The sequence below is a fragment of the Sciurus vulgaris genome, assembly GCF_902686455.1.
Source record: "Sciurus vulgaris genome assembly, chromosome: 3".
Lineage (NCBI taxonomy): Eukaryota > Metazoa > Chordata > Mammalia > Rodentia > Sciuridae > Sciurus > Sciurus vulgaris.
This window is the reverse complement of record NC_136463.1, coordinates 61005975-61020062: the sequence shown is the minus strand read 5'-3', so window position 1 is coordinate 61020062 and position 14088 is coordinate 61005975. Positions and strand designations below refer to the sequence as shown.

The 14088-nt window shown below is 35.6% G+C and overlaps 2 protein-coding genes across 4 annotated transcripts in view; one reads left to right on the top strand and one right to left on the bottom strand.

Moving 5' to 3' along the window:
• Positions 1-14088, top strand: part of LOC306656064 (olfactory receptor-like protein DTMT) — a 280983-nt gene that overhangs the window by 175054 nt on the left and 91841 nt on the right. The window lies entirely within an intron of this gene.
• Positions 10226-11258, bottom strand: LOC306656073 (olfactory receptor 1468; the record flags this gene model as incomplete). The annotated part of the gene is made up of 1 exon (XM_079130950.1): positions 10226-11258. One exon carries the CDS (start codon positions 11256-11258, stop codon positions 10326-10328), a length of 933 nt encoding a protein of 310 aa, XP_078987076.1. The 3' UTR covers positions 10226-10325.

Here is a 14088-nt window from a genome sequence, read left to right as displayed (position 1 = left end):
ACAAAAACCAACCAAAGAAACCATAGAACTCAATAACACAATCAATAACCTAAACTTAATAGACATGTATAGAATATTCCATCCATCAACAAGAGGATTCACTTTCTTCTCAGCAGCACAGGGAATCTTCTCAAAAATGGACCATATGTTATGCCACAAAGCAGCCCTTAGGAAATGCAAAAAAATAGAGATACTGCCTTGTGTTCTATCGGATCATAATGGACTGAGAGAAGAAATCAATGACAAAAACAGAAATTACTCTAACACCTGGAGGCTAAATAATATGCTATTGAATGAAACATGGATAACAGAAAACATCACGGAGAAGATAAAAAATTCTTAGAGGTCAATGAGAATGACGATACAACATATCAAAATCTCAGGGTCACTATGAAAGCAGTACTAAGAGGAAAATTCATTGCATGGAGAGCATTTCAGGAACGAATGAAAAGCCAGCAACTAAATGACCTAATATTACAGCTCAAAGCCCTAGAAGAAGAAGAACAGAATAACAGCAAAAGCAGTAGAAGACAGAAAATAATTAAAATCAGAGCTGAAATCAATGAAATTGAAAGAAAAGAAACAATTGAAAAAAATTGACAAAACAAAAAGTTGGTTCTTTGAAAAAGTAAACAAAATAGACAAACCCTTAGCCACACTAACAAAGTGAAGGAGAGAGAAGACTCAAATTAATAAAATACATGATGGAAAAGGAAATATCATGACAGACACCACTGAGATACAGAACATAATGAGATGTTACTTTGAAAATCTGTATTCCAACAAAATACAAACTACCGAAGACATTGACAAATTTCTAGAGACATATGATCCTCCTAAACTGAACCAGGAGGACCTACACAATTTAAACAGATCAATATCAAGCAATGAAATAGAAGAAGTCATTAAAAACCTACCATCCAAGAAAAGCCCAGACCAGAGGGATTCTTAGCCAAGTTCTACAAGACCTTCAAAGAACAACTCATTTCAATACTTCTCAAAGTATTCCAGGAAATAGAAAAGGAGGGTACCAAACTCATTCTATGAAGCTAATATCACCCTCATTCCCAAACCAAGCAAAGACACATCAAGGAAAGAAAATTTTGGACCAATATCCTTGATGAAAATAGATGCAAAGATTCTTAACAAAGTATTGGCAAACCATATCCAAAAACATATTAAGAAAATTGTGCACCACGATCAAGTGGAGTTCATCCCTGGAATGCAAGGATGGTTTAATATCCGTAAATCAATAAATGTAATCCATCATGTCAATAGGCTTAAGGGTAAGAATCATATGGTTATTTCAATTGACGCAGAAAAAGCATTTGACAAAATATAACACCCCTTCGTGTTCAAAACACTAGAAAAAATAGGGATAGTAGGAACATATATGAACATTGTAAAGGCTATTTATGCTAAGCCCATGGCCAACATCATTCTTAATGGAGAAAATCTGAAACCATTTCCTTTAAACACGGGAACAAGAAGGATGTCCTCTTTCTCATTTCTATTCAACATTGTCCTCGAAACTCTAGCCAGAGCAATTAGACAGACTAAATAAGTTAAAGAGATACGAATAGGAAAAGAGAAACTTAAGCTGTCACTATTTGCTGATAACATGATTCTATATTTAAAGGATCCAAAAAACTCCTCCAGAAAACTTCTAGACCTCATCAATGAATTTAGCAAAATAGCAGGCAATAAAATCAACACACATAAATCTACAGCATTTTTATACACAAAGGATGAAACAGCTGAAAGGGAAATGAGGAAAACAACTCCATTTGCAATAGCCTCAAAAAAAAAATAAAATACTTGGGAATCAATCTAATGAAAGAGGTAAAAGGTCTCTACAATGAAAACTACAAAACATTGAAGAAAGACATTGAGGAAGACCTTAGAAGATGGAAAGATCTCCCATGTTCTTGGATAGGCAGAATTTATATTATCAAAATGGCCATACTTCCAAAAGTGTTATACAGATTCAATGCAATTCCAATTAAAATCCCAATGATGTACATTACAGAATTAGAGCAAGCAATCATGAAATTCATCTGGAAGAATAAGAAACCCAGAATAGCTAAAGCAATCCTTAGCAGGAAGAATGAATCAGGGGGTATCGCAATACCAGAACTTCAACTATACTACAAAGCAATAGTAAAAAAAAACTGCATGGTTTTGGCACCAAAATAGACAGGTAAATGAATGGTACAGAACAGAGGAAATGGACAAACCCAAATAATTATAATTTTCTCATACTTGACAAAGGTGCCAAACATATGCAATGGAGAAATGATGCCTCTTTAACAAATGGTGCTGGGAAAACTGGAAATCCATATGCAACAGAATGAAACAAAACCCCTATCTCCCACCCTGCACAAAAATCAACTCACAATGTATCAGGGACCTCGGAATCAGACCAGAGACTCTGAATCTTATAGAAGAAAAAGTAGGTCCAAATCTTCAACTTCTTGGCTTAAGATTAGACTTCCTTAACAGGACTCCCATAGCACAAGAATTAAAAGCAAGAACCAATAAGTGGGACCCATTCAAACTAAATAGCTTTCTCTTAGCAAAGGAAACTATCAGCAATGCGAAGAGAGAGCCTACACAGTGGGAGAAAATCTTTGCCTGTCATACTTCAGATAGAGCACTAATTTCCAGTATATATAAAGAACTCAAAAATCTCTTCACCAAGAATACAAATAACCCAATCAACAAATGGGCTAAGAAAATGAACAGACACTTCACAGAAGAAGATGTACAAGCAATCAACAGATATATGAAAAATGTTCACCATCTTTAGTAATAAGAGAAATGCAAATCAAAACTACATTAAGATTCATCTCACCCCAATTAGAATGGTGATTAGCAAGAATACAAGCAAAAATAAGTTTGGAGTGGATGTGGGGAAGAAGGTACACTCATACCTTGCTGGTGGGGCTGCAAATTAGTGCAGCCACTCTGGAAGGCATTGTGGAGATTCTTTAGAAAACCTGGAATGGAACCACGATTTGACCTAGCTATCCCACTCATCGGCCTATACCCAAAGGACTTAAAATCAGCATACTACTGAGATACAGCCACATCAATGTTCATAGCTGCTCAATTCACAATAGGCAGATTGTGGAACCAACCTAGATTTCTTCAATTGATGAATGGATAAAGAAAATATGGTATATATATACATGGAATATTACTCAGCTATAAAGAATAATAAAATTATGGCATTTGCAGGCAAATGGATTTAATTGGAGACTATCATGCTAAGTGAGATAAGCCAATCTCAAAAAACCAAAGGATGAATGATTTCACTGATAAGCGTTTGATGACACATAATAGGGGTGGTGGGGGCAAGAATGGAGGAAGGAGCGACTGTATAGAGGGAAATCAGGGATGGGAGGGGTGGGGGGGAAGGAAAAAATAACAGAATGAATCAAACATCATTACCCTATGTAAATGTATGAATACACAAATGGTATGCCGTTACTCCATGTACAAACAGAAACAACATGTATCCCATTTGTTTACAACGAAAATAAATTAAAATAAATTTAAAAATTAAAAAAATAAAAATAAATTCTGGAAGAATTAAAAACCAAAAAAAAAAAAACTGAAGCACTGTTCAGAGTAATAAAAAAACTAAAAATAACACAAATTTGCATCAACAATATATTTTTTAAACAAATTAATAAATGCATCAATTCCACTAAATACTATTCAGCTTCTGAAAGTGATATGTGTCCTTATGTAAAACAATGACCTCTAGACACAATTGCATGTATAATTTAAATTTATTTGTCATATGTAATGTTAGTCTGCACATTTGAAGTGTCTTATATATTTCCCAAGTTTTGTTTGCTTAATGGAGAGAAGTGTCAAAACTACGCAGGACCCTCAAATTTTACTATATTCATTTCTTTGTTTTTTGGATGATTACTTTAGTGATCAATAAAAAATTTGGAAAAGGAAATTAAATTAATATTGGCATCATTAGAAATATTTACTTAAAAGGTGAGTTTTTGTAAATGTATAAGTTTATCTCAGGAAACAAGAAACTGCATCCACACCAAATCAATCAATATTCTACATTCAGAATAAGTATGCAAACAGACAGTGGAAATTTTAGAGATTACAGCACACCTGTCTTCAAGATACTTATCATGGCAGAAAATAAATATGAGTGCATCAAATAATTTCAAGATAATATTCTGGGGGCACCCTTAACTAGGGTTCATAATTTGATTATCATCCTTCTGTCATTATTAAAATTACTTTGGTTTATGTGCTGGGCCACCATCTTACTCTATGTAAATTGAGAAATGTATGACAGAAATCCATAGTCCATTTCAGAGTACATAATTTTAATTCAAAAGAGAATTTCATATCCAACATAGAGGTTTTTTGCAAAAGAAGTACAGCATCATTAACTCACTAAAGATTAGAACAGTTATTTCAGAAAAAAATATGATCATTAAATAGATAAATGATCAACACATGAAAGAAAATTAATAACCAGATAGCTTGGCAAAAGGAGATATGAGCCTAGAGAACAAAATTATCAGAGAGTGTATTTAGCATATTGGAAGAATAGTTCAAATGAATGTGTGTCTGTCAGGAGTTCTGAAGTGGCTGAGGAATTTGGATTATTTAGGAGAGTTAATTACTACTGTACATTCTTTGAGTTCTATGAGCACCAACATCAATGTGCTGTTTAGTCAATATTGAATAATAATAGCAATCAAGGGTAATAACAATCAAGGGTCATCTCTCCTTTTCTCTTTTGGTAATGAGAGTTAAACTCAAGGACACTAAACCACTGAGCTACGTGCCCAATACATTTTATTATTATTATTATTATTTTTGAAACAAGGTCTCACTATGTTGCCTGGGGTCTCATCAAATTGCTGAGGCTGACTTTGAATTCATGATCTTCCTGCCTCCGCCTCCAGAGCTGCTGGAATTACAGGCTTGCCCAACCATGTCCTTATTTATCATCAAAGCACTGGAAATGATAAAATGCATTCTCATCATGAAGAGATGAGAATCTATTTAGGAACTCTAGTTAAGGGTGTCCCCAGAATATTATGTTGAAATAATTTAGTTTGGTACAAACCAAATAATTCAAGGATTGAGGAATTAAACATGGCCCTTGAATTGTACCAATTTGTGAACATATCCAAAAGGTATGGATAAGATAGAATAATTTTTTGAGACATGAATTTTTGAAGATTTTGCTTCTTTGCTTTCTCCTTTCATTCCCACCCCAATTCAGGCTGCTTCATGTTCATTGCCTCAGGATAGATACATGACAGAAACACAGAACTATTTCATAGATTTTCTTGGTTTGAATTTCCAAATGCCTGGATCCCAGAGTAAGGACAGAATTTGCAAGCATAGAAAAAAATGTCTCTTCACAAAACTGGAAGTTAAAATAAAGCTTCTTTCAAGCAAACCAGAAGAACATTCCTTTGACCTAAGGAGTAGGATAAGCAGGTCTGGCAATGCCATCTGAAGGCATGAAAACATGAAGACATTCATTGATTTAGAAGAGGATAAACTTTAATAACTCTTGGCCAAGAAATCTAATGATTTTAACAAAAATTTTAATTTTCAGGGAGAGAAAAAGAATTACCTCTATTTTCTCAAGAAATCCAAAGGGTGACCTATGCTGAGATGTTCTCTTTCGGTCTCTGGATCTCTTGGAGCCAGTGGGCAGACTTCAATTCTCTCTAGCTAGGCAATTACACTACTAATTTTATAAATAAGAAATGGTGAGTTCAAACCTTTCTGGAACTGCCAAGTACAGTGTAGCCTCTGCAGAAGATGCTCAGTGAGGCAAGGATCATGTGTATCTTCTTCACTGTGAGTCTATTTGATCTTCCTTTAATGACATCATCAACTTTTTCTGTTCTACATACAGCATGATGAAAAATAAAGTAATACAACTTCTTACAAGAAAACTAAATCCCCCAAATTAGAGGTTGTGAAGACCATATTATCTAAACAAAATGCAATAAAATAAAAATTCATAATAAAAATATTACACTTAGATTTTTGACTCTCCTAAATAACTTTCATATGAAAGAAGCTATTGATAAAGCAAAAAATAATCTATTCAGAAATAAAAGGGAAATAAAACATCGTATTCATCAAATAAGAAGAGTCCATGCTTAATTTTAGTGAATGAGTTATAAAATGAAAATAAGTGAAAAGGAAGAAAACTCAGATCACTTACTAGTGATAACTTACTAAGCGATTTAATAAACTAAAAATTTAGCAATTTACTAAAGTTAAAAGCATATATGTAAACAAACTAAAATCAAAGCAGTAAATTGATATAAATAATTTGTGAACTCTTTTCACAAGATCAGTTCTACATAAATATATATGGTTTTAGTTAATTATTTTGCTGCCTTTTCAAGTATATATTGATATTTCATAGGCCAATAGACAACTAAAGGTTCTTAGTTTTCAAATAATTCTTGAGAATTTTACTCATTTTTGTCTTTCAAGCGAACTTAAGGATAAATTTGTAGTTTACAAAAAGTATTTAACTGAGAATTTGATTTAGATTGCACTATATGTATTTGAGGAGAATCAAAGTTGTAAAAATTAATTGGCTTCAAACCTCAGCAAATTTTACAATTTTAACTAGGTTTATTTTATTGTATAATGTGCATCATCTCTATCATTTTGAGAAAAGTCAATGAAAACTACTCTATGATTACATCTCACTCCACAGAGCAATTTTGAAGAATACAAGCAGTAAAAAGTGTCAGTGAGGCTGTGGGGAAAAAAATACACTCATACATTGCTGGTGGAACTGCAGATTGGTGCAACCACTATGGAAAGCAGTATGGAGATTCCTCAGATAACTTTTAATGAAACCAACTTTTGACCCAGTATCCCACTCCTCCATTATACCTAAAGGACTTAAAATCAGCATACTATAGTAATGCAAACACATCAATGTTTATAGCAACTCAATTAATAATATCTAAATTATGTGACCAACCAAGATGCCCTTCAGCAGAAGAATGGATAAAGAAAATGTGGTACATATACACAAGGGAATATTACTCAGTCTTAAAGAAGAATGAAATTATGGCATTTGCAGGTAAATGGATATAACTAGACAATATCATGTGAAATAAGACAATCAGAAAAAATCAAAGGCCAAACGTTTTATCTGATAAGCAAATGCTGATCCACCTGGGGTAAGGAATAATGAAGGAACTTTGGATAATGGAGAGGGGAGAGATGGGGTAGTAAGATGGGAAGGATGATAGAAAGAGACAAACATTATTACCCTATGTGACTCAGCACCATGTACAGTCAAAGAATGGGAAGTTATGCTCTATCTGTGTATAATGTGTCAAAATGCATTCTACTGTCATGTATAAACCAATTAGAAAAAATTTTAAAAAAATAAAAGAAAGCATATAAACTGAGTGTGGTAACCTATGACAATAATCCTAGTTAATTGGGAGGCGGAGGCAGCAGGATCAGAAACTCTGGGCCTTGGTAATTTAGTGAGACACCATGTCAAAATAAAAAAATAAAAATGGCTGGTGGCATGACTCAGTGGTAGAGTGCCCCCTGTTTTCAATCTCACTGCCAAATTTAAAAAAAAATGTCATCTGTATGTAACAAAAATATAAAACACACTGTATGTTCAGAAATGTTAGAAGAAAGGTTTGGAATATGTTCACCACGAAGAAACCTGTTTACCTTGATTTGAACTTAAGTAAGATGTACACAATTGTTTTAGTCAGCTGTTTCCATCTCGTTGTGACCAAAATAACTGACACTAACAACTTCAAAGAGAAAAAGTTTATTAAGCTTCATGACTTCAGAGGTCTCAGTTCATAGCTGACTCCATTGCTTGGAGTCTAAGTTGAGGCATCACATCATGAGAGAAGAGTCCAGCCACAGAAGCTGCTCAGTTCAGAGCATGGTCAGAAAGGACAGAGAGAGAGGAAGGGAAAGATAAAGAAGAGACATATATATATAGAGAGAGAGAGAAGGTGGGGGAGAGAGAGAGAAGGAGGAAGGGGGCTAAGGACTGCAAGGAAGATGTACCCTTTTAAGACCTGCTTTCCTCCACAACACAACCTGCCTACAGTTACACCCAGTTAGTCCATTCAAACTAGGATGGGATAATTATATTACAACCTCATAATCTAATGAATTCACCTCTGAACATTCCCGCATAAACAGAAACTTTGTGGCACACCTCATATCAAACCATAACACATGTAGTAAGGCATTCCATGGCATTCCATAACTATGTAAATTTTTCTAATTGTAGTTTATTTTTTTAAAAGAATTGCAAAATTGTAATTACAACACGCATTAGCAGGATTAGCATGTAAATTTTCTTGTTAATTAAAAAAATATATATAATATATATACACCAACTCAACATTTTTTAAAAGGAAAAATTAAGCACCCCCTTTCAGGGTGTTTTCTCAGTATTTTTTCTATTTCTCATAGTATTCTTTATATCATCATTAAAGTTTAAAAGTTTAAAAATTTTCTCCATTACTTCTTGCATCTACTTTTAATTATTCTTAATATTAAGATCTATTATTCATTGCCTTTTAAATTTTACTTTTGCAAAGAGGGAAGTGACATATTAAAATATTACCTTTTCTTTCTTTTATAATGCTGTTGTTTGATGTACTGGGATTTTTTCAGAGGTTATCTATTACAAAATGTGGGTGTTACCTCAAAGATCAAATGGGGATAACAAATATTGCAGGAAAAATGTCATTAAATAAAAAAGGCAAAATACAAATTTTGTATACACCATACACACAAGTGTTGTTTAGGCAACTTAGAATCAGGTGAGGTCATACATCAAAATATGGGATAACATACAAATACAGGACTGGAGGGAACCAAAAGAGCTCAAGATTGAATGTGCTGAGATTGAACTGCTCACCAAGTGGAAAGGTCACTGGGTAGCTAAGAATACCTGAAGCTCTGCAGATTGGTCTGTGCAGCAAATGGAGATGTGGGGGGTCAGAAAAACATATAAGAGGATGCCAAGGATGGATCTGAATGCCAGAACTTATAGGAAATAAACTGACAAAGGATGAAAACCCAGGCCGTTCCATAGTGCTGCTAAGAATTTAAGAAAAATAACTGGGTTGTGATAGTACATTGACGTGGGAGGCTGAGAGAGGAGGGTGGCAAAATTGAGGCCACTCTCAGCAAACTAGTGAGATCCTAATCAAAATTCAAATACAAAGAACTAGGGGTGTAGCTTAGTGTAAAAGCACCCCACTACCCAAAAAGGGAAGGAAGGAGGAAGGAAGGAAGGAAGGGAGGGAGGGAGGGAGGGAGGGAGGGAGGAAGGGAAGGAAGGAAGGAAGGAAGGAAGGAAGGAAGGAAGGAATGCTCCTTTTCTTTCAGAAGTGGAGAAAATGATAAGAACCTAGAGAATCAGATGGCCTGTGATCTTACACAGTTTCAACTAACCCTCTTTGTGATTTGAGATGATGAACTTCATTTTGAGCCTCTAAATCAGCAATGCTGTCCTTTCTATTCCCATTGAATTGTCATGAGAGTAGAAAAATATATATATACATTTTCAAACTTCAAAATCCCAAATAGAAAGGAGGTGTTCTTAAAACTGAACTTTTTAACCAACCTCAAGTTACTCTTCCTATTACTAGGGGAACAAATAAATAAAGTTTCATGTTAGGTAATTCCCAGGATAAGCATGAAATGAAATATTACAACAAAAGTGTTAGAAAGATTCATTTATAAAAAAGAAAGATCTGCTAATGTTTAGGTCAAGTCAGAAAATACTATGTAGACATGAAAATAAATCAGGGACAGGGAGGAAATAAGATTTGAAGTTAAAATAATGTGAAAATGTCTGCAGGAAAGCATATGTAAGACGCATTATAGGTTGAGATATTTGGATTTTACTTAGTTTAATGTAAAATTATAGAGCGCTATTCAAAAATGACACCAGAGACAAAGCAGAGTTCTGGATAAAGTGATAAGATCCTGGGATAACTTAAGGATGTAAGGCATGGAGATCACACAAAACAGTAATTCTTACACTAGGCTGTTCAATGATCACATGAGAAAGACAAAGGAAGGGAAATCCAGGACACTAAGACCCCCTTCTCTAGGTGAACTACTCATATAAGCTTCCTCTCTTTTACATATTGAATTAATGTGTAGTGTACTGCATCAACAAAGGTCCCAATGGATGAGGGAAAAACATCTGGAATAATATTTCAATATAAATATCAGTACATTAGCTGAATAAAATGATATAAAAATCACAAGTGCTTCCATCAAAAATACAAGGGAATTTTCTTCCTACAAAGGGCTCTCTTCATGTCTCTGTTCCTCAGGCTGTAGATGAAAGGGTTCAGCATGGGAGTCACTACTGTGTACATCAGAGCCATGATGGTCTCTTTCACAGTAGAATTATTAGCGGATGGACATAAATAGAGACCAATAATTGCCCCATAGAACAGTGACACCACAGAAATGTGGGAGCCACAGGTGGACAAGGCCTTGTGAATACCTTGAGAAGAAGGAACTTTGAGGATAGAGGAGAATATTCGTGCATAGGACACAATAATGAGTAGGAATGGGATGACAACAACGAGTCCTCCCATGATAAATATCACCAGCTCATTGACATGAGTGTTGGAGCAGGCCAGCTTCAGCAGAGCAGACATGTCACAGAAAAAGTGGGGGATCACATTGTCCACACAAAAAGACAGTCTTGCCATGAGCAGGGTGTGCAACAAGGCATGGAATGTGGTCAGCACCCAGCACAGCACCACCAGGAAGAGACAGAGCTTGGGGCTCATGATGGTGGTGTAGTGCAGGGGGAAGCAGATGGCCACATAGCGGTCATAGGCCATGGCCACTAGAAGGAAGCTCTCCAGATCTCCAAAAAACAGGAAGAAGTACATTTGTGTCAGGCAGCCTGCATAGGGGATGGATGGAACTTTACTCTGCATGTTCTGCAACAGTTTAGGAATGGTCACAGAGGAAAAGCAGAGGTCAGAGAAAGACAAGTTGCTAAGAAACAAATACATGGGTGTGTGCAGATGGGAGTCCAGGCAAATGACAATGATGATGAGGATATTCCCCAGGATGGTGGTAAGATACATGGCTAAGAACAGGGCATAGAACAGGTTCTGGTGCTCTGATGGGATGGGCAGGCCCAGGAGGAGAAACTCTGAGATGGTAGACTGGTTCCTTCCTGTCATGTTCTCTCTCCAGGTTCTTAAAGAGAAAATAATACAATCTATTAGGAACTCAAATAAATATGCATGTTTCTATGAGACATGACCTATTCTATTAGGGGTTTATCAAAAATCTTTTTTAATTCTCTTTGCAATAATTATGATCTAATAACAAAATAATAATTGACTCTTAATTTGACACATAATTTGACTGTTAAAATAAGACATGAATTATTTTCTTTGCTTCTTTTTAACATGGTACAGTATTCTATTCTTTTGTAAACTTTCTTATCTATTTGTTTCTTAGACAGAAAATACATTGATTTTTATGCTTTTACACCAGGTCTATAACCCTCAGTGATTATAATTGTTGTCTGCTTCTTCAGTTTCTGACATGTGAATGTTCTTCAGGAACGTTTCTAAATTTGCACGCTTTATTCAACATATATCCCCAATAAAATACCATGTACTTCAAGGTCTCAAATATCATTTAAAACTCAGGTGCTTATATCTTTCTATCATAGGGAACTCTACTTTAAGGCAGGCATAATGTTTATCTTCCCTTGAATGTTACCACAGGCACAGTAAGCAAAACAGATTCCAAAATAAATTTATGATCTCTGCCTGATCCTTTCCCAACCGTGTCCTCCTGTATCTCACATAAAGGAAAAGGTCCATGCTCAAACACAGAACCCTGAGAATTTTATTTCATTCATTCATTTCTCTCATCCTCCATAGCCAATCCAGTAAGTCCTTCAGAGTCTGCACTTCAATCTCTTATTCATCTACTCTTTATCTTGAAATATCACTACCTTAGACAAGCTGACCTCCTATATCACTTGAACTAAGCATACAGTCTCTAAATTTATCTACCTGCTTCTCATATTCAATATCTTCTCCTCCAACTACTTTTTTTCTGCACTGTGACATTGTAAATGATATTCTTGTTAACTCTCTTCCTGATTAAATACACTAATAGATCTCAGTGCTCTCATGAAAAAGGAAAAGTTTTCTTCAGGAGCACAAATAGCACTTCATTACCTGATTCTTTCCCACATCCACAGCCTCTTCTGGCGGCACATTGCCTTGTATTCCCTGTCTGCAGTGCTAGACTAAAGCCTACATTTCTAGTCTCAAGCATTTCACACTTGCTATTTCTCCTGACTCACACCTTCTTTCCCTTGGCTCCCTCGTTACCTGGCCTACCCCCTAATCTTCAGGATATATATTGCACCTGCTATAGGAATTTCAGGTCAGTCAATGTACAGGGGAACAACAGTCATTGAGTTGAGAAAACTCCTCAGAACACAATAGGTGCCCTGTTTGAAATGGCTTAGAGCTGCTCTGCAACTCCTCTGTCCTTGAGCCCAGAGACATTATTTTTTCATAATAACCTTTGGTACTAGTGGACTCTGAGAAGCAAACAAGTTATGTGATCTGCACATTTGCAATGCTAACTGTACTATGTAACCTAGTGTAACTTGATATGACCCTAGAATAGATAATAAACTGGACTGGCTTTCCCACAGGAGCCACTTCTTGCTCTTCCCCATCTTTTTGTTCTTATCTCTTTGTTAGCTTCTCTTCTTAACCTTGTATACCTAGACCCCAATAAACCTTTGTAAGCTTGCTAAACTACTCCTTTCTTTATCATGCTACAGTTTCCACAGCATCCTGGACTCATCTCAAGGCATTCAGTGTTCTGGTCACTGGTTAATGGCTAACTTCACATTGATTATGAACTCCATGAAGTAAAATCATGTTGCCTCATGATTGCAGCAGGGCAGCATCCTGCATGTTGCCTGATGAGGTCAGTATCCCATTAACCCTTATTGGCTGCATTTCAGGCTGAGACATTCATTCCTTCACCTTTAAAGACAACAAAAACTCTATCAGGTAAAAGGTTAAAAACACTGCTACCATTGTTTCCAGAACAAAAACTCACTTCTTTAACATTTAGCTATACACATTGACACTCTGTTACAAACTTCCCAGGTGTAATTTTGTAAACATGGAAAACATTAGGGTACATAAGATATACTATTCATTTCACTATTGGGAATTGAGTTGATGCAAATTCTTTTTTTCTTTTCTTTTTTTGTAAAGTTCCTAGGAACATATGAGGTTCCTAGTCTGCTCTTTAAAAAAATATATTTTTAGCTGTAGATGGACACAATACCTTCATTTAATTTGTTTATTTTTATGTGGGGCTAAGGATCAAACCCAGTGACTCACACATGCTAGGCAAGACTCTATCACTGAGCTACAACTGCAGCTCCTGGTCTGAAATTCCTCAGGCTTTATTTCACATTATGTCATTGATATTGGTGTGCAGAAAGTGAATATTATGGTACTATTAGAAATTATTGGGAAATTTTTTAAAATTCTACCTTCAAGCCCTTGAGTTCTTCCTCCATTTTCCATAACACATATGATGGTTAATTTAACAGCTCATTTCAGTTCACTTCAACTTGACTTGGCTTGGTTACATAATGTGTTAGTCTTAGTTAGCTTTTCATCACTCTGACCAAAATTGCTCACATAAGCAACATAAAGATGGAAAAGTTTATTTGGCTCACAATTTAGGGTTTCAGTCCATGGTTGTCTGACTCTCTTGCTCTAGGCCTGAGGTGTGGCAGATGATAATAGTGTAAGGGTGTGGTGGAGGAAAATTGCTCTATGGCAACCAGAAGGTAGAAAGAGAGTGAGGAGAAAGGAAAGGAGCCAGAGAGAAGATAAACCACTCCCAGGACTCGTCTTCGGTGACCTGTTTCCACCAAGAAGGTTTCACCTCACAGTAGTCCATTTAGCCATCAATGCATTTATCCACTGATGAACTCAGGTGCCTCATGAT